The sequence below is a fragment of the Sarcophilus harrisii genome, chromosome X (assembly GCF_902635505.1).
Source record: "Sarcophilus harrisii chromosome X, mSarHar1.11, whole genome shotgun sequence".
NCBI classification, from domain to species: Eukaryota; Metazoa; Chordata; class Mammalia; order Dasyuromorphia; family Dasyuridae; genus Sarcophilus; species Sarcophilus harrisii.
Genome location: NC_045432.1, coordinates 17,698,034 through 17,721,771, shown reverse-complemented (window position 1 = coordinate 17,721,771; position 23,738 = coordinate 17,698,034). Strand labels below are relative to the sequence as shown.

At 40.7% G+C, this 23,738-nt stretch overlaps 1 protein-coding gene across 6 annotated transcripts in view; it reads left to right on the top strand.

Moving 5' to 3' along the window:
* ACSL4 (acyl-CoA synthetase long chain family member 4) overlaps positions 1-14,155 on the top strand; it is a 57,887-nt gene extending 43,732 nt beyond the window's left edge. For all 6 annotated transcript variants that reach the window (XM_031944931.1, XM_031944930.1, XM_031944935.1 and 3 more), the window contains 8 exons: positions 456-527; positions 2,584-2,723; positions 3,618-3,790; positions 6,274-6,348; positions 7,100-7,291; positions 8,182-8,296; positions 9,272-9,429; positions 11,261-14,155. In XM_031944931.1, the coding sequence (XP_031800791.1) occupies positions 456-527; positions 2,584-2,723; positions 3,618-3,790; positions 6,274-6,348; positions 7,100-7,291; positions 8,182-8,296; positions 9,272-9,429; positions 11,261-11,418 (1,083 nt within the window). In that variant the 3' untranslated portion in view covers positions 11,419-14,155. The remainder of the gene's footprint in view (positions 1-455; positions 528-2,583; positions 2,724-3,617; positions 3,791-6,273; positions 6,349-7,099; positions 7,292-8,181; positions 8,297-9,271; positions 9,430-11,260) is intronic.
* The last annotated feature ends 9,583 nt before the right edge of the window (positions 14,156-23,738 follow it).

Sequence of the window (23,738 nt, the reverse complement as noted above, 5' to 3'; positions counted from 1 at the left end):
AAAAGTTTGAGGACCACTGGTTTAGAGGATAACAATTTTGGCATATGATATGCATACTAAGAAATCCAGTTGGAAATATCTACTAGATAGGTGATTCAGAAAAGCTATATATATTATAGATATGTGGGAATCAATCATCTTTATGGAGAGGGGAATTGAGCCATAGGAGCGGATTGAGATCATAGAAAAGAGAAAGGGAGTCTTGGACAGAATCTTGGGGAACAATAGATCTCTAGAGAGGATTTGGGGAAAGATACAACTAAAAACTCAACAAGAAGGCACCTGAGAAATCCCAAGTCCATCAACATAGAACTAGCTCGGTAACATTTTGAATTATAATTCTTGTTGGAGTTCAGCTAATACTTGAATGATTTTTCACTAAGATAGACTAGTAAGTTACTTTAAATGTTTTTTGATTTGTTTATATAACACGTTCAACTTTTTCTTTGTTATAGTCCAGCAAAATTAAGAAAGGGAGCAAAGGCGACTGTAGTGTTCTGAAGCCTACACTTATGGCAGCTGTCCCGGTAAGTAGAGGATAACATCAGCAGTGAATAATAATGGTTCACATTTCTGTAGTCCTTCAGTTTTACAGAGCATTTTCCTCAAAACAGCCCTTTCTGTGCAGCATATAGGAAACTAGAACTCCAAAGGGTGTTTGACTTTCTCAAGACCATTCAGCTAGTCCAGGTGTAAGAGACTGGGCTCAGACCCAGGCCTCTTGACTCCAAATTGAACAGAATTTCTAATGCAAAACAATTTGTTTCTACATTGTTGTACAAACAATTTGCAATGTAGAAACCACGTGCCTTTTTAAAAATAGCCTTTATGGATGTTTCAGTCATTTCCATGGCTTGGTTTTTTATTTAGTGCCTAAGACTAAGTTTCTCAGTCGAAATGTTTAAAGCCATTCAAACTTATATGTCCCTTAAAAGTAGAAAAAAAAAAAAAGGTTAGCCCAGTGAGGAGACTTTGCCATAGCAATAGCCAGTATTCAGACAGGCCCTGCACAGCCACCTTATTGGGGAATGGGGCAGGAGTTGGACCTAGGCAGCCCCTTCTAACTCAAGCATTCAGATCTTCTAGACCAGGACTTTGAAACTTGTTCTGTTCACAAACCCTTTTTGCCCAAGAAAAGGATATATCTGTCTTTATAACAATTAACTGATAATAAATCATAATTAAACCCTCATCTACTATTCCAAGAATTTTCTCTTCTCTCTTCAACGTTAGTTAGCTGATGCAAATCTTATTCTCCCCATTTTACAACTGAGGAAACTGAGGTTTGGAGAGGACACACAGTTCATGACTCATATCAGAGTGCCAAGGCTCTAAATCCTCCTGACTTCAAGTTCTGGGTTCTTAATCTTACCAGCTTTTTAAAAAAAATTTCTTTGACAATATGGAAATGGGAAAGTCTTCAATTTCCAAAAAGAAGTACGGTTATCTCAGTTACAATCCATAGCAAATATAATCTTGTTATTTCTCAACTATTTTTCTCTTCTATGAAAAAAAACCACATAAAATCTTATTCCCACTAAGTGAGGATTCAGACTACAGCCAGTGATTGTGAACAATTAGTAATGCTCACATTAGTTAGTAGCCCAGGACCACATCATCTCTAAAGCTAGAAGGGACCTGACTACTGTCTTGCTTCTTTTCCCCCTGATTTTTCAGAGGGAAGTAACTGAGGTTCAGGATTATGGAATGAAGGTGAATGAAGCTAGTAAGCAAAACTCTGGTAGTTCAAGGCCTTGTACCGGGGTCATTCCTTTGAATCACTGGGATATAGCAGGGTTTGTATCTATTTGGATGACACACAAAAAAAACAAAAGGTTTATTTGTTCTACCTCACAGAACTTGTGTGTGACTCCACAAGGGTTGCCTAATTTTGTTCAGTGAAAAGCTTAATTCACAATTATACCCAGTAATATTTGCTGGTTTTTGGACCCTGTGCCTTTTTTTTTGAAACATTAGATATAATTATTCCAAAGTTTTGTGGCTTGTAGTTTTCCCTTATTAGGCTTTGAACAGCCAGATAAATGGGGAGAGGGCAGAATCATAAAAATGGAGAGGTGAGACAGTTTCAAATTCTGTTGAGGGAGACATTGTAAAGGAGGAAAACTGTGAAAAGGACATTAGACTTGGCAATTTGACTGGATATGAAAGATAAGCAAGAAAGAACAATCTGAGATTTCCCCAGCTTTCAAACATGGGTGACCCATGTTGCTGTTATAAAAGTTTGAAGCTTGAGGAATGTTTAGAACTGTCTAGTCCAAGAATATATATAAATGCAGATGAGAGGAATGAAAAGTTTAAACTTTGATTATTATTTTGGGCATAAGAGGGTTAACTTCCATATCATACCTTAGTCATTTAAAAATAGTTAATTATTACCTGTAATTGAACAAAGTCAGTAAAATGAATTACATATTAAAGAAAATAAGTATGTATGATATGCCAAAATATTTCACCAAGTATGTCAACAAACTGTTGTTAGCAAAGTGTGTGTGTGTGTGTGTGTGTGTGTGTGTGTGTGTGTGTGTTGCATACAAGTTATTTTAATATTTTCTTCACCTTTAGGAAATCATGGATAGAATTTATAAGAATGTCATGAGTAAAGTTCAAGAAATGAACTATTTTCAGAAAACTCTTTTCAAGATAGGCTATGACTACAAGCTGGAACAGATTAAAAAAGGATATGATGCTCCGCTGTGCAATTTGTAAGTACATTTATTGGTTCCAAAACTATTCTAGATCATCTTGAAATCTTATATTTCCAGAACTCTTTATGATGTATAGAAAGAGCCCCAGATTTAGATGTCTATTGAGCAACTGACCTCCCTTTTGGGAACTTTATTTTCTTGTGAAAAGGCTCCCATTTCTTCTACATTCTAAGCTCTAGATACTATGATCCAGAGTATTCGGGCAGAAGGAGCAAACTAACTTTATTTGGATTACTGTCATGATAGCCCTTTTAGCCATTTTTTCCTAGTGTGAAATTATTAAAATTCTTTGACTTTATTAAAACATGGAAAAATACATTTGGGAAGTGAATTTGGGCTCAAATTTTTCTTATAATAATGGATGAATTTCAAGCCAGTTCTGTATGCCTTGGGTATCAGAAATGTCCTCATCTGAGAACTCATAGCTAATAATTAGGTAAATCCTTTTTCATGGGGAATCGGAAAATGACTTGGCACGTGGAGTTTTGACTTTTTTCTTAGACTTTTCCTCATGGAAACTTCTAATTCACTTGGAAAAACAGTAAATTTAATTGCCTTATCTGAGATTTCATGCCATAGAAAGTAATTTTTAAACCTGTAATCTTGGTTGTCATTTCCAGGCATACATTGGCTAGACAATAGTCAAGTGTTTGCCTTTCTAGATATAGCTTTAAATCTGACTTTTGTTGTTTTGTTGGTGCTAAGATCATGAAATCTAACATAGCTTTTTGAAAGGAAGATTGCCTTTTGACTCTCGTAATCCTGAGGTTTTAGTGCTTTAGCAAAGCAGAGAAATCCTTTGGGGAGCAGTTCCCTGTAATTTGTTCTTTAGATAACTCGGCAAAAATTAAAATGTTTCTCCTTCCCTTTCCTCACCTTGCCTTTATCAAGCCTGCTGTTTAAAAAGGTGAAAGCTCTATTAGGCGGGAATGTCCGTATGATGCTTTCTGGAGGAGCACCCCTTTCACCACAGACGCACCGCTTTATGAATGTCTGTTTCTGCTGCCCAATTGGCCAAGGTTATGGATTAACCGAATCTTGTGGAGCTGGCACAGTTACTGAAGGTCAGTGTTGCTTTTGTATGATTAATGATGCCAAGTATGTATCTTGACCTTCTAGGGGTTTCCATTGATGCATAAACTTGGAAAACTCAGGGAGGAAATTGTACCTCATTATTACCTCCTGTATGATTGGAATTAGATCTTTTTTTTTTTTTTTTTTTTTTTTTTTTTTTTTTAATAGCCTTTTATTTACAGGATATATACATGGGTAACTTTACAGCATTAACAATTGCCAAACCTCTTGTTCCAATTTTTCACCTCTTACCCCCCCACCCCCTCCCCTAAATGTCAGGATGACCAGTAGATGTTAAAATATATTAAAATATAACTTAGATACACAATAGGTATACATGACCAAAACATTATTTTGCTGTACAAAAAGAATCAGACTCTGAATTATTGTACAATTAGCTTGTGAAGGAAATCAAAAATGCAGGTGGGCATAACTATAGGGATTGGGAATTCAATGTAATGGTTTTTAGTCATCTCCCAGAGTTCTTTTTCTGGGCATAGCTAGTTCAGTTCATTACTGCTCCATTAGAAATGATTTGGTTGATCTTGTTGCTGAGGATTACGGCTCCATTAGAAATGATTTGGTTGATCTCGTTGCTGAGGATGGCCTGATCCATCAGAACTGTTGGAATTAGATCTTAAAGCTCCTGAGCTAGAGAGATGGAAAATAGCCCCTTCCCTTGCCAGATTTTAAAATCTCTGAATTGGAGTTTCATGTTTCTAGCCAGGACCTGTGGGAGATAATGAAGGTTCTACTTCTTCCAGGGATCCCACCGGCTGGGCCATTTCCCTTAATTTGCCCAGCTGTAAAATGAGAAGGTCGAACCAAGTTGCTTTTGAGCTCTAAATGGATATTTTTCCTGGCCCACATTCTAGTCTCATGTCTGCAACCTCTAGTAACAACATTGCCACCTGGTTATATTGCTATACTATATGGTAGAACGATAAAAATCAAATTTGTGATCCATCACCAACAGCTCCTTTCTTTCTCTCTTCTGCCAACAGTACTCCTATCTTCAAGTTTCCCAGGCTAGAAACCTTCAAATTCCCTTTGATTGTTCACTCTCTACCATCAGGTCCTCTCATTTCTTCCTTGGGAATTCTCTCTCGTGTTTTCTCATTCTTTTCTGCTGCACCTACCTTAGGCTAAATTACTAGACCTTTCCAGTCTCCTGACTAGTCTCTCCTTCCCACTGCCCAAAGCTTCCTGAGACATTAAATTAATTAAAAGGCCCTTCCTTCCAAGACAGGTGTTCACTCTTTTTGACCTATGTTTACACAAATTCTTCTAGATGCATATAAAAATATGTTCTTGAAAGCTTTCATTTTGTCTTTTAATATTTTAATTTAGGAGTTTTTTCAGTTTTTACTATTTTTTTCAATTACAATTAAATTCCCAGGTGTGTTGATTATTTTTATGGTGTAAATGATCTTTTCTTGTAAAATCATTTTTTTTCTTGATCTTCCTTATGCTTGACTTCTCAGTTTATGAGAGTCAGGCTGTGACACTTATCATTCTCCTCCCTGTCTTACCACTCCTCAGCTTCATTTGTTAGGACATGCTCCAACAACCGTCCCTGATGACTAAATGTGGGCCTTCCCCTAGGTCTCTAGCCTGGCTCCCTTCTCTCTCTTGGTGACAGTTCAGTTGTCATCTCCATTCAACAACGCCCACAACTTGGCCCTCTTATCACCAACTGTCCATTGGGCATCTTTATCTGGATACCTCACGGGTATCGCGAACTCAGCATACCCAAAATGTAACTTTCACCCACTCTTCCTGATAGTTTCTCTGCTGCCGTTGTGGATCTTTGTTGATTCTGTTCCCAAACTTGGAGCTTTCCTTTCTGCTTTCCTCCTTCCTCTCCTCCGGGCCTGTCATGTGCTAAGTCTCTTTGTTTTTACATCCTTGACAACTTCTCTTTCATCGGTGCCCTCCCCCAGTTACATGACCTCTGCCATTTTTTGATTAACTTTGAGCGGGACTAGTGCAATAACTTTAATCTGCTGTCCACCCCACACAGCTACCAAATGGATATTCCTAAAAATCGGCCCTATTGAGCTCCTCCTCCAATATCTCCATTAGCTCCCTGTAGGACTCCAGGATGAAACACCTCTTACTCAGGTTTCCACAACCTACCCAGGTTGATTTCAGATCCCCTCCATATCCATTTCTACCTGTGTGCTTGGAACCCTCTCCCTTGTAGAATCGGTAGCTTTTGGCAGAGCCCAGCTCAAGTGGTGGGTGCGTCCTGTCCCCACACCGAGTGAGTTGCATACATATTATACCACATATTATACCCTTGCCAAAGCGACTTTCACGTTTACCCCTGGATCTGCAGCACCTGGCACAGGGCCTAGCACAGAGCAGACACTCCCTTTACTTTTTTCTTCCCCGACCCTCCAGCTCATGCCATTCCTTCTATCTGTTTAGAATGTCAGTGCCGGTTCTTTTTTTCCTCTCTCTCTCACAGTTACTGACTATAGCACTGGACGAGTTGGAGCCCCTCTTATTTGCTGTGAAATTAAACTCAAGGACTGGCAAGAAGGTAAGACTTTCATACTGTTCTAATACTCACTGAGCAGCACCCCCTGAAGGCCACTCAGAGGGTCAGTCTTGACCTTTGAGCTATTGGATAAATGGGTCCATGACATTCCTCTTCCACCTACTATGTCCCCCATTTCTGGAAGGCCCCATTTCTTCCTTGCCTCTCAAGCCTGCCTTCAAGGCAAAACTTGGACCTCTCAGGGCATGAGTCCTTTGCTCTGTGCCCCATGTAGATGCCGAGTCCCTCTCCCCTAATAGAATGTAAACTGCTTGCGGGCCAGACCCTTTTTGTGTCCCCAAGATGGGGCGGGCTTGGCCACTAAGTGCTTCTTGTCACTGTATCACTGCACCTGTCCATTTTCACACTTTGCTTCCACTGGTTTTGCTTCTGTTACCCTACTTCCTGTAACTGTAAATCAGGCAGCCAATTCCCATTGAAAACACTCTACCCATGCTATGTGCAAGGACATCTTGTACATCAGACTTCAGGTTAACTCCAAACTGTTTCTCCTACGTCTGTCCTCTGGTGCTGCTCATGTCTTCTCCAGGTTAAACACCCATAGCTCCTTCACCTGCTTCTGAATGGGCCAATCTCAGGGCCCATTACAGATCACATCATACATGTGAACATAAGGCTATGGCACATTATATTTTAGCATGATATATACTAGGTTGGATTGCCAGCATTTTAATGATCAGCAAGAGTCCACTGTATTCTCAGAGCTTAGCCAGTTTGCCTTTATGATTTTCAGGAGGCTATACCATTCATGACAAACCAAACCCCAGAGGGGAAATTGTAATCGGTGGACAAAATATTTCTATGGGTTATTTTAAAAATGAAGAGAAAACAGCTGAGGATTATTCTGTGGATGAAAATGGACAAAGATGGTTTTGTACTGGAGATATTGGTGAATTCCACCCTGACGGATGCTTACAGATTATAGGTCAGTATTTTTTTACTTTCTGCAGGTTTAATATGCTTTTGGTCTGTGTCTATAAAGTGTCTGTAAAGGTAATATTTAAATGGAAAAATAAGCCATTTAAAAAGTTTCTACCTGTGCATAGAGCTGGTATAGGGTGAAAATAGTGTGTGTGTGCGTGCATGCGGGTGTGCCCAGGTACCAATGTGCATCTCTCCCCCCACCACATCTCTCCTTTCCCCTTGTCTGGTACTATCTCTATTGTCAAATAGGATTGCAGCTTCTGTAGCTTTGACCCAATTTAGTCATTGGGAAATGTCAGCATCAATAGCAGACATTATGTTCTTCCTGCTTTAACCCCAGTTCAGAAAACTGGGAAGGTGAATTCAGATGGCAAGTTCTGAACTGCTTGGGAGGGTTTCACAGGAACATAACTTCGAGCCTTTCTAAATCCTCTTTGGAGGAGATTGCTTAGCCTTTCAATACTGCTTTCAAGTGGTTCCAGCCCATGTCTGGGCCTTTGGGCATAAGTGTACTGGTTGTTAAGTCTCTACTGGTCCATTTTCTGTGGTCTGACAGCCTGCTATCTATAGCTACTACAGTGGTTAAATACTTAAAGCCACAGGCTCCCTGGACTGTTCAAATTTGTTTTATCCAATTTATCCAATAGGAGGTAATTTAATCACATTTTCAGGGGTCTGAGATTCAAATATGCCTACATAGAATGAAATAGTTGTGTTCCTAAATGGTCTTAAAATAAAGGTCAAGTACAATGATGTGTGGCAAAGTATGAAGTGTAGAAAAGCAATCCGATTTTTAAGGATTATCTCTGTCTTTAAAAGAAATTGAAGGAAAATATAGACTTTAGCTAAACAACTGAGTCCAATTCTGGGTTCTTCTCCATGGTTTTCTAGATCGCAAGAAAGATTTGGTGAAACTACAAGCTGGAGAATACGTGTCTCTAGGCAAAGTGGAGGCTGCCTTGAAAAACTGCCCACTCATCGACAACATCTGCGCCTACGCCAAAAGGTCAGTCACTCTATGTCTGAACTTCTATTTGAGAGGAGCATAGGTAATTAGGGAAAGGATCTGCCTAATTCTCTGTGTGTGTGTGTGTGTGTGTGTGTGTGTGTGTGTGCGCGCGCGCGCGCACACATTTCAGAGTTAGAGAATGCTATAGAATAAAGGAACCTCAGTTAATAGTCCAGTCATTTCATTTTTTTTGATATTTTTGTTTGATTCAAGCACTTCCCAAGAATCACCCCAATAGGATCCTCTCATTAGAAAAAAACAAAAACAAGCAAAATTCTAAAAGCTAGAGATGGCAGCTGACAAAATATATTTTCCCCTTCTTACGGTTATTCTTAAGGAAATATGTTTCTCATGGTATAATAGTTGAATATGTTAATATTTTATTCACATCAATATATTAATATATAATTAATATGATTTTTTCAGCAATTACTCAGTTGTTGGGCACATAATTTGCTTCTTTTTCCTACTCGTAAAAAATTCTGCACTGAATGCCTTAATACCAGTGGGACCCCCCCCTGAGGGTATAATAACCCAGTTGTGCAATTTCTTCAGAAGAGTACACTAGGAGGAAGTTCACCCAGTTGGTTCCTGGCAGACCAGAACTGAGCCTGAGCTCTTATATATATTCCAAGATTTTTTTTTTTTTTTTTGGCAGTATCATGGTGCCCTTGAAATCTTTATTTAGCATCAGAATTTTACATAAAGTTTTATTTAAAACAGAGGCATTGGAAGCCATCCTGAAATTGTCAGCTTAATAATGTATAGTCTTGAGATATAGAAAATTGTGACCTTGAGCTTTGTAACTTATTTACATGGGTCAGTATGTTTTCTTTTTGTGGAGCTCAATTAAATTAGGCCATTAATAACTAGGCAAAGTACATTTTGGGGAATGTTTTGACCACTTTTTCATTTGTCATCATTTATGACTAACTGCTTCTTAATATGACATGTACTTTTCCAATCTTTTAGTGACCAGTCATATGTGATCAGTTTTGTGGTTCCTAATCAGAAAAGGCTGATGGCCTTGGCCCAGCAGAAAGGGGTAGAGGGATCATGGGTAGATATCTGCAACGACCCTACCATGGAAACTGAGATACTTAAGGAAATTAAAGAAGCTGCAAATACCAGTAAGTATGACAAGTATTGGCATCTGGCCTGCTTTCATCAGAAGCCATTATTAATCTTCCTCATTGGGGGGCAAGAGGGGTCAATTCATTTAAATATGTGGGATAGCAATCCAGTTCTTAAATTCTCCTACCTTTAGAGGAGAAAATAGGTGTTTTCCTCCTAAATCTTTCTAGATTCATCTTCTATGTTCCCTTATGTCTCTGTTCTCCAGGGTTCTATCCTGATCCTTTTTTTCTTTGTATATTCTCTTTGTTCTTAGCAGCTCTCACAAGGTAGGAGAGACACTGTTGTAGTCCTCTAGTATTTGAATTGCTGTTTTGGCCGAAGAGGTAGCACTGGCACCCTTGAGAAGGTACAGAGAGGCCTGTTTGGATTATTGGGAAGGACTATTTTCCCCCTACCCAGAAAGTAGAAAGAGCTGATTTAGAAAGTAGATCCTTAGGGAAAAGCTTATTGATCATTTGTGGGATGCTGTTGTGGGCAGATTGGATAGCTTCATTTTCCAATGGGATCACACTAGGTCACCTTAGAGGTCCCTTCCAGCCCTGAGATCCTTTGTTCCTGCCTTAGCTCAGATTGCTGATTCATGTTTCTGAAACTGTGCTAGCACAGCTGGGGAATTGGGGAAAATAGGTGGCAATATTTAGCACAGCTGGGGAATTGGGGGAAATAGGTGGCAGTATTGCAAAGGCTTATTTTCTGTATGGGCTAAAAATGTCATTAGACACTAGTTAGGTAGTCCATGGGTATCTGGAGTGCAACTAGGTGGTGCCGTAATTAATGCATAGAGAGCCAGAAAAACATTTTGGGAAAATCACTTCACCATCAGCCTTAGGTTCCTTAATTGTAAAATGGGAATAATAACAGCACCTACATCCTAGGATTGTTGAGGCTCAAATAAGATCCTGTATGCAAAATGCTTTGCAAACCTTAAAGGATTACATAAATTATTGTTGTTACTACTATATTGCCAGAGGAGATGCTCTTTTGTACTTTGCCTTTATTGTGTTTTAAAACTGGGATTTTTTTCGGAAAGCTAATTTAAAATAATTTTAGAAGTGTACTTCACTCTCTTTGTTTTTCCCCCATTTGATAAGATGACAAAAATGACAAAGAACTAAAGTGAAAGAGTTTAAAGAATTTTCCATGTTTTTGTTACTAAAACAAAAGGGTTTACGTAGTGATTTCTCAAGTTACCTTTAAAATAGAGCTATTTACTATGGCTTTTGTTATTTATGTATGTTATTTAAAATGGCAATATATAAAATTTGAGTCACTACCAATTAATACGAATAAATCTTTAGAGCTTTAGTCATTAAAAAAAGCAGTTTGAGGTTTTGTCCAAGTGTAAATAGCAATTGTTGTTTCTGTTTTGACCATGAGGATCTTCCTCTTGCAGTTAAAAAAAATTTTTTTTTGGACCAAGTTTAAAAAGACCTTTCTTACCTAACCTTAATCACTGAATGGGCCTTAGTCAAACTGAGACCTGTTAAAGCTTAAAAAGGCCAATGTCACTGCATCCAGGGTCATTTCCAGTCATCTTATCCCTGGACCCAGATGGTTCCAGAGGGTGGGACTGTTAAGGTGTCCATAAATATTTTTTGCCCTCTGGGCCAAAATCCATCCAAAAAAGGAAACAGACATGTGAAAAACTCCCTAGTGAAATAGCATTAGCCAAAACATATGATAGAATTAATATTCCCATCTAGTCCATTTCTCCTGAATTCATCTGATAATCCAGTGTGAAGTGCAACATTCTGCCTGGTTTGTTTTTTTTCTTAGTCTTGAGAAGTTCAGAAACATTTTAATGGACTCTCTTTTCCTTTTTAGTGAAATTGGAGCGTTTTGAAATTCCAATCAAGGTCCGCCTAAGCCCAGAACCCTGGACTCCTGAAACCGGTTTGGTAACTGATGCTTTCAAGTTGAAAAGGAAGGAGCTCAGGAACCACTATCTCAATGACATTGAGAGAATGTATGGAGGCAAATAAAAGTCGGGCCTGTTCTCAACAGAGGGCCCCATACTCTCAATAATGCAAAATGTTGGTGTTTTACCTTTGCCTCTGGTTATTAAAACTGCATTTAGCTATTACAATCTTAAGTTAAATCGAAGGGAAATGAAAAACCAATTCAAATGCCGGTTGAGTCTTCTCTTTCTCTCTCTTTTTTTTTTTTTTTTTTTTTTTTTTTTTTGTATTCTAATGAAACCTAGATGGAAGTCATTTGCCTCTAGGTATTTTTATTGAATTTTGATTCTTAACTTATCTGAGTTACAAAACAAAAATTGAACTCCCAGAATCCTCCTAAGGTTCATTTCTGGTTCCTTGAGCCTGGCAAAGTTGAAGCAAAATAAATAGGGGAGTAGAGTAGAGGATAAAATTTGAACCTTCCAGGTTCAATGTATTTCTAATTTAGAAGCTTCCTTACTTGTCAGGCTCAACAAACAGATCTTTGATCTTAAGGACTCTGTGAAGCACTGCCTGGGGGCTTTGACATTCTTTTCCAACTGTTTATATATGTTATGTAGTTATCAAAAAACAAATCATGATTATAGCATCATAGACAGATAGAAACAAAACGCCTTGGAAAAAATCTTTACGAGAAAGATTACATCGGCCATACGTTAAATAGATGGTGGTTCATCTGTACATCATTATAATATTGTGAATATTTACAGTGCCTGAAGTTTGAATTAAGACAAAAAAATGCTACTGAGTAAAATATTTAAAGGGGAACTGGATTGTTTTTTATTACTGTTTGAGATCCGAATTCAATAACCACATTCCTTTGACATTTACAAATAGCAGGTACATGTTTTAAGGTTCCTGGTAAAATGCTTGCCAACACATTTACTCTGAAAACACAGGATCAAACGCAAAATGGAGAAAGGTTAAATCTCACGTGAAAGACAATGCCGAAATAATAAATTTTTGTTTTGATGGCTCTGAAGAACTGATATCAATATGTCCTTCCATTAAAACATATTTTTTGGGGGGGTTCTTAAAGGTTTTTCTGTTGCTGGTTTGGATTCTTACAGTTTTAATTTTGGAAAGTCTTACAGTTCACCCTAATTCTATTACAAACAAATACAACATTTCCTTAGCTATCTCGTCTGTGTCCTAGGTGAATAAAATTGGTTCTGTTTTTTGGAAGTTGTTTTAAGAAGGGAAGAAAGCACTGTCATCCTATTTTTTTCCTCTTTGTGGAAGAAGTTAGAAACTGGAAATTCTAGGTGTGGACTTGGGACTGTCAATAAGGATTCATCTAATGTTTGTGCTGTAACTTGTTATGAGTGTGCTTTTTGTTTTATGTACTCTTAAAAAAAATTGCGCCCTTTTCCCTGCTGGCTATTCACACTTGAACTATAGTTATTATTTTTTTAAAAAGTGAACATTCTTAATACTGTTATACTTTGCACTTTTTTTTCCCTTAAATCATTTTATGTTGTGTGCGTGCATATTGCTTGCATTTCTTTTTATTTTAAAATGTTGGCCACCACTACAAGATGATTTTCCTTGCTCTAAAATATTTATATTATAAAGAAAAGAGATTCTTCTATTCATAAATATTTAAATGTTATGTATATGATGGTAAAAAGGAAAATAATCTGGAATGAAGGTTTTTTGTAAAGATTTATCTGTTTAGTGTTCAGGGATGTAAAATGCTGGGCAAATTGTTCGTGCAATGGTAAGTGTATGTGGATATTCTCCCTATCCTCGGCTCTCCTTTGATCTGTAAAAATCGACCGTCTTTACTAAGTGGACAACTCGGCAACCTTGACTGTTCATGGCTCATTGTTTTAAGATTGGCCTTTAGGGACTCTTTTCTTAAGTCTTTTTAACTTAATGATTTTTCTTTCCATTTTAAAGCTACCTTTGGAAAGGTGACTTGGACTAAATGTGTTTGATGTTTCCTCTCAGATTTTCATTTCCCTAATTCTCATCTCCCTAAAGCTAGAACACTGCCAACTGATCTATTGTGTCGACCCTTTAGATTGACTAAATCAACACTTTAGGTGCTGCTAATTCTTTATGAAATCCAAATATCTTTTAAGGGACCAGGGAGATGCCACTATGACCCACTTTTTTTTTTTTTTAATCTAAATGTATATTTGTTTACATACACAGAAAAGTCTTCTCCATACGAATGGTGGCTTTTCAGAGATTTGATCTTAGAGATTGACCCCACCTATTTTTTTATACTTGTTTCACTTGCTTATTGTTGATTTTTATGTCAGCCATTTCACAAAAGCTGTAAATTTTTTAAAAACCCAATTCCATAGACATGATTCTAAATTGAACCTTTTTGATTCTTGCTTTCTACGCCTGAAATATCTCATCTTGCCTCAGTTCTACTTGTTTGTTGTCATGCCCTCCATCATATGTGGAAGTATAATTGCATATTTTCCAGAGACTAAATATAGTTAAATGGTTCATAAAATCCGAGTGTTTGTTCCTTTGATCACAGAGATGGGTTAGAATACTTAGCTGATATTGTCTCCGTAGAATATGTGTTTCTGAATTAGAAAAATAGGAACAGAAAGAGGAGTGTGTTGTTTTCTTGGGAAATGTTTCATTTTCAAATATGCGCCTATTTGTACTTTCTGTTAAAATGCATGATTGCAAAATCATTATTGGGTGTGGTGTGTTGATTCCTAACGGAAAGTTTTATTGTATTTTTAAAGTTTGCACTCAGATCTTAAGAAATAAACCCATCCATAGTACCAAACCCATTTGCGTGTAGTTTTGTTAATAAAATACAGCTTACGTGGATGAGGGGGTTACCAGGAAACACGAGGGTTTTCCTTTTCAAACCCTATAAAACTAGTTTCCATAAGCCCCCGTTCATTTTGTTCAGCTTCCACTTGGGACACCCAGGTTCATTTGAATCTAGATGATTGCTTTTTAAATGGTTGGAATGGGTGGGACCCCTTTCTGGTGTGAGATCAAACCGACTCCCATATTATCTCGGCCTAATGGGTTAGATCACCCTGGCCTGGAAGTTCTTTTGTCTGTACTATATCTGACTCCTGCATCCAGGAGTATGTTTTTGAAAATAGCAGAGGATCCAGTACACTGAGTGATACAGATAGGACCTCCTAAAGCTTAAAGGGAAAGGTCATGTACCTAGGAGGAAGGGGAGTCCCTGCTCCGTCAGGTGAGGCCTCCTCTTCCTTTGCACTTCACAAGGGGTCACATTAAATGGATTATTTCAACTCAAAAGCTCTTCCCGAGGCTTTCATGAAATTGCCTATAAATATGAGTGTTTTCTACCTATATATCTCCCAAATATAGATATATATGGCATACACACACACACACACGCATTTAAATTTAGGATATTTAGGATTTAGGATAGCTCTCTCCTGAGATAGTTCCTTCCTAAGGTAAATTATCCATTATAACTTAACACGTAATAGCTGAAGTGCTAAGCCCCGATTTCCTGGAAATTTTGGAGCTACTGGGGAAAAATAGCCAGGACAGTGCAAGGGCAGAGACAAAGGTTAAATATAGTTCCATAGTTGTCATGTCATACAAGTAAAATCAGACAAAAAGAAAACAAAAAGGTGAAAATCCTATCATTCAATCCACATTCAGTCTCCATGCTTCTCTCTGGCATTTTCTACCCCAAGTCTATCTTGAATCATAGCATTACTGAGAAGTCACAATCTTGTTACTGTATACAGTATTCCCTTGATTCCACTCACTTCACTCAGCATCAGTTCATGTAAGTCTGAAATCCTCCTGCTGGTCATTTCTTACAGAACAATAATATTCCCTAACATTCATATACCATCACTTATTCAGCCATTCTCCAACTGATGGGCACCCACTCAGTTTCTAATTCTTTGCCACTACAAAAAGAACTGCCACAAACATCTTTGCATACGATTCCTTTTCTTTTTCTTTGGGATACAGACTCAATAGAGACACTGCTGGATCGAAGGGTATGCACATTTTGACAGCCCTTTGGGGCTATATAATTCCATATTGCTCTCCAGATTGGTTGGATAAGTTCGCAACTCCACCAACAATGCATTAGTGTCCCCATTTTCCCACATCCCTAACAACATTTATCTTTTCCTCCCAGTTGTCTTCATTTGAATAATTGTGTTAACTGTTTTTAGCTCTCCCAACACACAACTGATGTTAAGCTTGTAGCCCAGTAAAATCCAGTTAAAAAAAAAAAAAAGCTGCTGCCCATCTTGTACTGGTGAAATTGTGTTTCTGAACCTGAATGTAAGTGAATTGAAAATCACTAGATTTATACTTTCTTTAATGCAGAGAGCTCCCAGTAGGGAATTTCTTCTATAAATGCAGTTGCTTTGCAAATTATAGCCTTAGAGAAGGGCCTTTGAGAAGGTGTCCTTCAGTCAGTCAGCTAGCATTTGTTAAGCACTGGTGATAAAAAGAAAGGCGAAAACCTGCTCACGCAAAAAACCTTGTTTGCTGATGGAAATAGAAGACCCCCTGGCGGGGAACTCCCAGAAAAGGTTTCTTGCAGAAGAAAGCTGGAAGTTAGGTGGTGAGGAGGAGGAAGGAGGACATTCCATGCACAGAACCTTAGCCAGTATAAAGTCAGAGCAGAGGGCAATGGGATATTGTGGGTAAGGGAGGCTGAATGGAGGAGTTCAGAGAAGGGGAGGAAAGTACAAGAAGACTGAAAAAGTAGGACAGAGCCAGCTTGTGAAGTATAAAAGAAGAAACGAGGCCCCAAAAGAACACGGGAAATGCTGGCAAGCATTGGCCGAGGTCCCACAGCTAGGCCGGGTCAGAGGCAGACCTGAATCCAGGTCCTCCTGATTCCAAGCCAAGCTTTTTAAACCTTTCTGACAGGCCGCTTCCTGAGAGTTGACATTTTTTCTCCATATAACATCATCTCATTAGATCCCTCTCAGTGTTCCAGCTCTCAGACCCTTTCGCTGCCCACCACGCCCTCCCAGTCTGGTGCCACGTGCAGATCCCCGAGCGTGACATCTGGAGCTTTGTATCCAAGTTACTGCTAAGGATGAGCTTGTTTTTTTTAATTTATGGGACAAAGCGAGCATTTACATAACAGTTCAGGAAAAAAGGTGATTGCACGTGAAACTGTACAGCTTACTCTTCCTCTCCAATATATAACAAGGAATCCTGTAAGTTCCTTTTTTATTCTCCCCACTTCCTTCCCTAGAAAGAGCTACCATCGGACAAATAGGTAGACGCAGAAAAATCTGTACATACTGATATTTCTCTGGATGCAGAGACGTGTCATCCTATGTCCTTACAATTACTTTATAATAGTCAAAATTCATTCAATGAGTGGGCCAAGCCCTAGAACCGTGTCACCCTACGTCCTGTAGCTGGTGGGCAATGGAAGGGAGAGATGGTAAATCGGCTTGGGAGAATCCCAGCCTTCCTTCTGCTCTTAAGATCTGACGAGTCCCAGAGGCAAGGAGATCGTCCCCTGCAGGGCCTGCTTCTACTTGTCCCAACTTACTCTCTCAACCCTCAAACCTGTTCCACCTTACTCCACCCTTTATGTGCCATTCACCATACTTGGAACCTCAGCCTCTTCCCTCCACAGTCTGGCACAATCTCTCCTTCCCCACCCACTCCTCCACTTCGGGTGTATGTCCAGTCCTTTCCCAGACTTGCTCAAGCTCTGCTTTCTCCTGGCCTGTGCCCACTATCTACTCCTAGAAATCCCACCCCTCCATCAATATCCATACCCAGTGCCAGTTCCGCCTACCTTTTCTAGACTCCCTCTCCTCACTCATGGATCTAGAGCTGGTCTCGAGGGTAACCCTATGGTTGTACAGAGGGGAGAAACAGGCCCAAGGTCACATATAGGATAACAGATTGAGTGGACTAAATGGACTAAGGCCAGCAGATCATTTTCTAAAAGAACCAAGGTCACACATAGACTCCTGGATCTAGAAGTGCCAGGGTTCTCAAAAGTCACCTAGTCCAACCCCTCATTTTCCAGAACAGGAAACTGAGGCCCGGAAAGAAATAGCTTAACCAAGATCACACCTGAATCTAGAGCTGGAAGAGGCTATCTGGTCCAACCCCCTTGCTATACAGGTGAAGAAACTGAATGAAATCAGGGAGGGGAAGCAATTTATCCAGTCACACAAGTAGCTTCAGCATCAGAAGTAGGATTTGAAGCCAGCTTCTTTGACAGAGCCAGTATACCAAGCTGCCACTCTGTCAGAACTGATCATCCCTTCCTCAGACCTCCCATTGCACTGTGGGTCTCTTCCATTTTGCATTTTGTCTGCTTTGGTCTCCCACTGGGGCACATGTACATCTATGCCCTATGCCCTCAAATCAAGGCCCAACCAAGTTGTTGCCTCTCTAAGCCTCTGTATGAGCTTCTCTGGGTGGCGAAATCCCATCTTTCTGAAAGAGTGGCCATGGGGCAGCACTGCCTCCTTATTCAGGAAGGGAAAAGGGAAAAACCTCTCAGAGGAGACTCTCTGAGGTGATTCATTAAAGGAGAGTAGATGGCAGATCCTCTCTCTGTACAGGAAAAATCCCACTGCTGCCTCCTTTTAGAAAGTTCCAGGATGGTGACTGGTGACATCTGGAGCAAAAGCATGAACATATTCCCAGGCCAAGGGAATCTTTTTGCATATTCCAACCAGCTGAAGCTCTCTCAGTGGGGAAGCAGAAGTTCCTAGGAGAGTTTCAGGGATGCCAGCAAAAGAGGGCAAGAAATAAGGAAAACTCCTTTGTATACAGACAATGAATAAGGGCCCAAGTCTTCCCAGGGAATAACATGAGATTGGCCTTGGGTTACGACTTTAGGTTATTCTCCCAAGGGAGGGTCAAAGTCCTCTCCTAGAGAAATTTCTAGTTTTTCCCCTGGAGATTATGCTACATATGAATGAAATTGGAATTCTGTAGGGGGCACAGGGATCCAAACAGGCAGAAAAGGCCCCAGTTCTGAGCCTGGGTCAACACGAACTTATGGGCACACCGTATATCGTCTGTAGCAAGCCTTCCCCCCAAAGACACACGGGAACTTGCAGTTCCCAAATTCTAAGAAGCAAACATCTTTAGAAAGGCTATCAATCAGTAACCATGTAATAAATAGGTGCCCTTTTACCCGGGAAGCTAGAGACATTAGAAGGGGGCAGTCCTATAATCTAGGATAAAGACTAAATGGAGGGAGGGCCTGGACAGGGATTGCATAAAATGAGAAGGCAGAAAGGGGGCGGTATGTTCAGGTGAGCTGAACATCTGTGCGCTAACACAGCTGGAGGGGCCCTCCAAGACCAGATAGTTCAACTCCTTCATTTTAGAGAAGAAGCTGAGGGAAGAAGGCGAAGAGAGCGATATAGGTGGTAAGTAGGTCAGAGCATAGGTCTGACTCCATGAGTCCAAGTTCGGAAAAGCAAGTTACCAGGGATTTCTTTTTGTTTTGAGTTTTTTTTTTTTCCTCAATAGTATTTTTGTTTTTTCCAAATACATGTAAAGGGGGCAGCTAGATGGTGCTGCAGTAAATAGAGCACTGGCTCTGGAGTCAGGAGGACCTGATTCAAATGTGACTGCAGATACTTACTAGCTGTGTGTTGCCCCCCAACAAAAATAAAGCCAAATATACGTAAAGATAGGTTTTAACACTCATTTTTGGAAGATTTGTGTTCCAGATTTTTCTCTCTCCCTCCCTTACCTTCCCCCTCCCCAAGACAGCAAGTAATCTGCTATAGGTTAAATATGTGCAATCCTCTTAAAACCCATTTCCATATTTGCCATGTTGTACAAGAGAAATCCATCCAAAAGGGGAAGAACCACAAGAAAGGAAAAGCAAACAAACAAAAAGGTGAAAATCCTATGCTTGGATCCACATTCAGTCTCCCACGGTCGTCTCTCTGCATGTGGATGGCACTTGCCATTCCAAGTCTGGTGGCATTGCCGACATTGCCGAGAAGAACCGAGTCCGTCACAGTTGATCACGGTGATTTCTTTGGACGCTCTCCATTAACCTCTATTCCTTGTTTCTTCTCGTTCTTCTCTCTGGGTTTTTAAGCTCTCTCTGTCCCCCTTCTACCTATCTGCCTATGCCTTCTCTATCTCCTCGGCCGGGCCTTCCTCCAGATCACATCTGCTGACGTGACTGGTTTCCAATCTCTGTTCTGGGCCCTCTTCCCTCTTCTGTGCGACTTCACAGCCATAGTTGTCCAGCCCCGATCTCTCTGCTGACCTTTTGTCTTGGGGTAACTCTGGCTTTCAGACGGGAGAAACTGAATCTTAAACTCAGCATGTTTAAACTGAACTCATTATCTTTCTTCCTGCCATCTCCCTTTCTGAACTTCCCCATTACTGTCTGAGGGTCCCACCTTCCTCCCAACCCCTCAGGCTTCGAACCTAGAGGAGGAACTGGTTTCCTTGCTGTCTCTCCCCCCTTCTCCCCAGATCTTAGCTGGTGCCAGTGCCTAGGGATTTCACCTTTGCAGTATCCTTCCCTCCTCTGCCTTCTCATTTATGCAATCCCAGTCCAGGCCCTCCCTCTATTCAGTCTGTATCCTAGATTATCTCCTGTGGTGCAGGCCCTTACACCTCACCCTTGAATTATTGCGGTAGCTGCTGATGGCTCTGTCTGCCTTGAGTTTCTCCCCACTCCAGTCCATCCTCTCTGTTGAGTCCTTTCTCAATATATTCTAGTGGCTCTATATTGCCTCCAGAAACAAATACAAAATGTTCTGTTTGGCATTCAAAGCTACTGTAATGCTGGAGAAACTCTGGAAAGATAGAGATTAGAGAGTTTTTAATATTTTATTTATTGGACAGCTCAATTGGTTGACTGGATCGGACTCTCGTCTCAAAGTATCCAGCATTGAATGTGAGACTCCGAGGTTTTTTTTTATAGGACTCTAGTGAGAAGAGAAACAAAGGCAGGAAGCAAAGAGCAGGAATTTTCAGGGATGGACCATAAATTGGTTCTGGCAGGGTGGGGGTGAGAACTATAAATTCTTACTAACTGGGAGGTGAGGAGGTGTCTGACTAAAGACGGGACGTCTGAAAAAAATGGAAGTAAAGATGTCAGTTAAGTATCTGAGATAGTTTTATCTTTTGGAATGTTCAGAGGGGGTAGTACAGCCCTAATGGACAGGAAAAAGGTGGGGGTTGCATACTAACTCAGGACAATGGAGATATAATTCAGGGAAACTAATGCAGGGAAACTGAGGGAGAACAGTTCAAGGAGACTGCGGCGTAACACTATCTTTCCAAGTCTTCTCACACTTTATTCCCCAACATGTACTCTTTTGCCCATTGACTCTGGCCTCTTGGCTGTTCCATAAACAAAGCTCTCAGCTTTGGGCATTCCCTGTGGCTATCTCCCATACCCAGAATGCTCTCCTTTCTCTGCTTTGCCTCCTGGCTTCCTTCAAGTGCCGGGTAAAGTTCACCTTTTATAGGAAGTCTTTTCTGATCCCCCTTAATTCCAGTGCCTTCCCTCTGGTTTCTCCATAGTTGTTCTCATGTTATCTCCCCGGGAGCTTCTTGAGGGCAGGGACTATCTTGTGCTCCCAGTGCCCAGCACAGAACCTGGCACGTACAGGTACATCGTCAGTGTTCATTTACTCAAGTTCGAGATCAGGACGTACCCTTTCCACCGAAGAAGGTTAACATGTTCATCTTTGGTACTTAGAACATCCTCTGTTGGCTAACAATCATAATAACACTGACTTATACCAATAGTGCTTTACTGAATGCAAACCTCTTTCATACAACATTTTACAGAAGAGGAAACTGAGGCATAGGGAGGGAAAGGATTTAGGATCATAAATCTAAACTCAGAAAAGACTTCGGAGGCCCTGGAGTCCAATTTTCTCATTTAATAGGGAGAAAACTGAAGCTCAGGGAAGGGAACAGCTTAGCCCAAGATCACAAAACAGGAAACATCCAATGGGATTTGAAATTGAGTCCCTGGACTCCATAGTCACTAACTTATTTCACTGTACCACACTACCTCTTCACTAGGACCCTTTAGGTGGCTGGGAGGGAGGGCTAAGCATTTAGATCTGTTCCCTTCACCTCCCCAAGACCCAGATAGGCTAGAAGTAGGCTTCTGAGACTGCAGCACTGACACTACTACATTTTGCTACCTTTAACAAAGTGGAGGTTGCTATGAGGCCCCATAATGTATAGAATGCTGGACTTGGGGTCAGGAAGACCAGAGTTCAAATTCTATCTCAGACACTTACTAGTTATATGACCCTGGACAGGTCACTTTCACCTCTGTTTGCCTCAGCATTCTCATCTGCAAAATGGGAGCAGGGTGGCTATAAGGATCAAATGAGACAGTCACTGTAAAAAACAAAACAAAACAAAACAGGAAACTGAAGCAAACAGGATGAAGTGACTTGCCCAGGGTCATACAGTTAGGAAGTATCCAATGCCATGCCAGATGTGAACTCAGAAAGATGTCTTCTTGACTCCAGTTCCTGCAGCGCTACCTATCTACCTCTAAATGTTAGCAATTATTATTATTATTGTTATTATTATTATTATTATCTCTGTAATTATATGGCAGGTACCAGGAATGGGGAAAGGGATGGCCAATCACAGGGACTGTTAGATAATTTTTCAATAGTCAGGAGCAATAGTTTATTTCCATATTCCTAGATCTATATTAAAGCTCTGCTAAGGAGGCCTACCTTACTGGTTAATTAATAAACTAATAAGCTGCTTAAGTCATTGCTGCAGTTGTATGTCAAGGATTCCCTGGCCTATACCACTATATCTATCTAAATCTATCTATTTATCTGTCTGTCTGAAGAAGGTTGTGGCCCCCTTGAGAAACTGTATTTCCTATTGATCTGTCATCCCTTTCGGAGTCTCAGCCCCTCCTGGGGGCAGACAAGTTCTCTTTCTGGGATCCCAGGGCCTTTGATTCAATTAGAAATCCTGGTCAAAAAGCCCCCCTTTGAAGTGTTGGGAATTCCAATAGGAGATCCGGGCTGAAAACTAATGAGTCTAAGGCCGGGAACAGCCCCCCACTGAGATACCCAATATAAAAACCTCCCTCTTTGCAGATAGCCCTAAAGAGGGAACCCCAAACCTGAAAATCCTTAAAGGAGAAAACCTCCTTCGACTCTGCCTCAGTGAGGGGACTTCACCCCAAGCACAAACAGCTTCGTCTTTGTTATCTGAGTAGGGAAGGCTCAGTCCCGAAACCCATTGAATTCAATTCAAATTCTAGCCCTGGCTGAAACCCAGCAAGGAGCCAACCTGGGACTCCACCCACAGGCCCCCTTCAGCTTGTAGCCAAAGCCCCCTATTATAAAAGAGCCAGCCTGGAGCTCTCTCTTTGCGGAGGATCTAAACATGGCAGCTATACCATGCCTGGCACCCTGCCTGGCACCCCAAGGACTCTCTGCCCACTGGAATGTTTCCAGTGTCCTCTTCTCTTTATCCTCACCTATTTCCTTAACTAGACTTTAACCTTACTTCCAATGCCCATAAGAAACCTCTTTTATCAATCTAGGTTTTCGGGTCTGTAAACTCCTTTACAGAGAACTGTTTGCACCACCACTAGACCTCATTTTCATTTGGGGACCCCAAATCTAAACCTCATCAGGCCTAGGCAGCTCGCTCGGCTGCCAGGACCTTCTGCCCCATGAGAAAGCCTTGTCGGCGCCCAAACTCCATTTCCCGCTAGGACTGATTTCTAGCCAATAATAAACTTTCATTCTGCAACTAATAATTCGGGAACGAGTGAATCCTTTCACTCTAAACCTGTGGCCGATTTAAAGGGGATTCTTAAAGACTCTTATATCCACTAACGCCTAGACCACCAGGAATCGAGACCCCTCAAACCGCATCATATTGATGGTTCCCTGACTGGGAAATCCCCAGAGATCTGGACACTCAGAATCACGTTGGGTTTTGAGCCTTTGGAGCAGTATTCTCCCCGGGAGAATTTTCTGACAAAGGGCCTCCTCTTGTCATGCTGTCTCTAGATACAGTGAGACTGGGACAAACACCTCTGCTTCTAAAATTCCTTCCTTGACCAGACATGTGGCTTGAGAAAAATCCCCTAACTGGAAATCTTACGATGCTTAGGTTTTGCTGGAAGGGAATGAAACTCCCTCTGCCCAGCCCCTCCAGAGACAAAGAACCTTCCTTTACATCTCAAGGCTTCTGAACTCCCTTTTCCTCTCACCAGACCTGAATCCTGGGCCTTCCAGCTTTCCCAGGATTCTGATTTTGAAGCCCTGCCCTCAGGCAGAAACTCCGAGACACAAGAGGAAGTGTCTCTGTCAGAAAGCTGAACCCCCCAGACCAAGGAGACACCTGGCCATTCTGGGGACCCCTGTGGG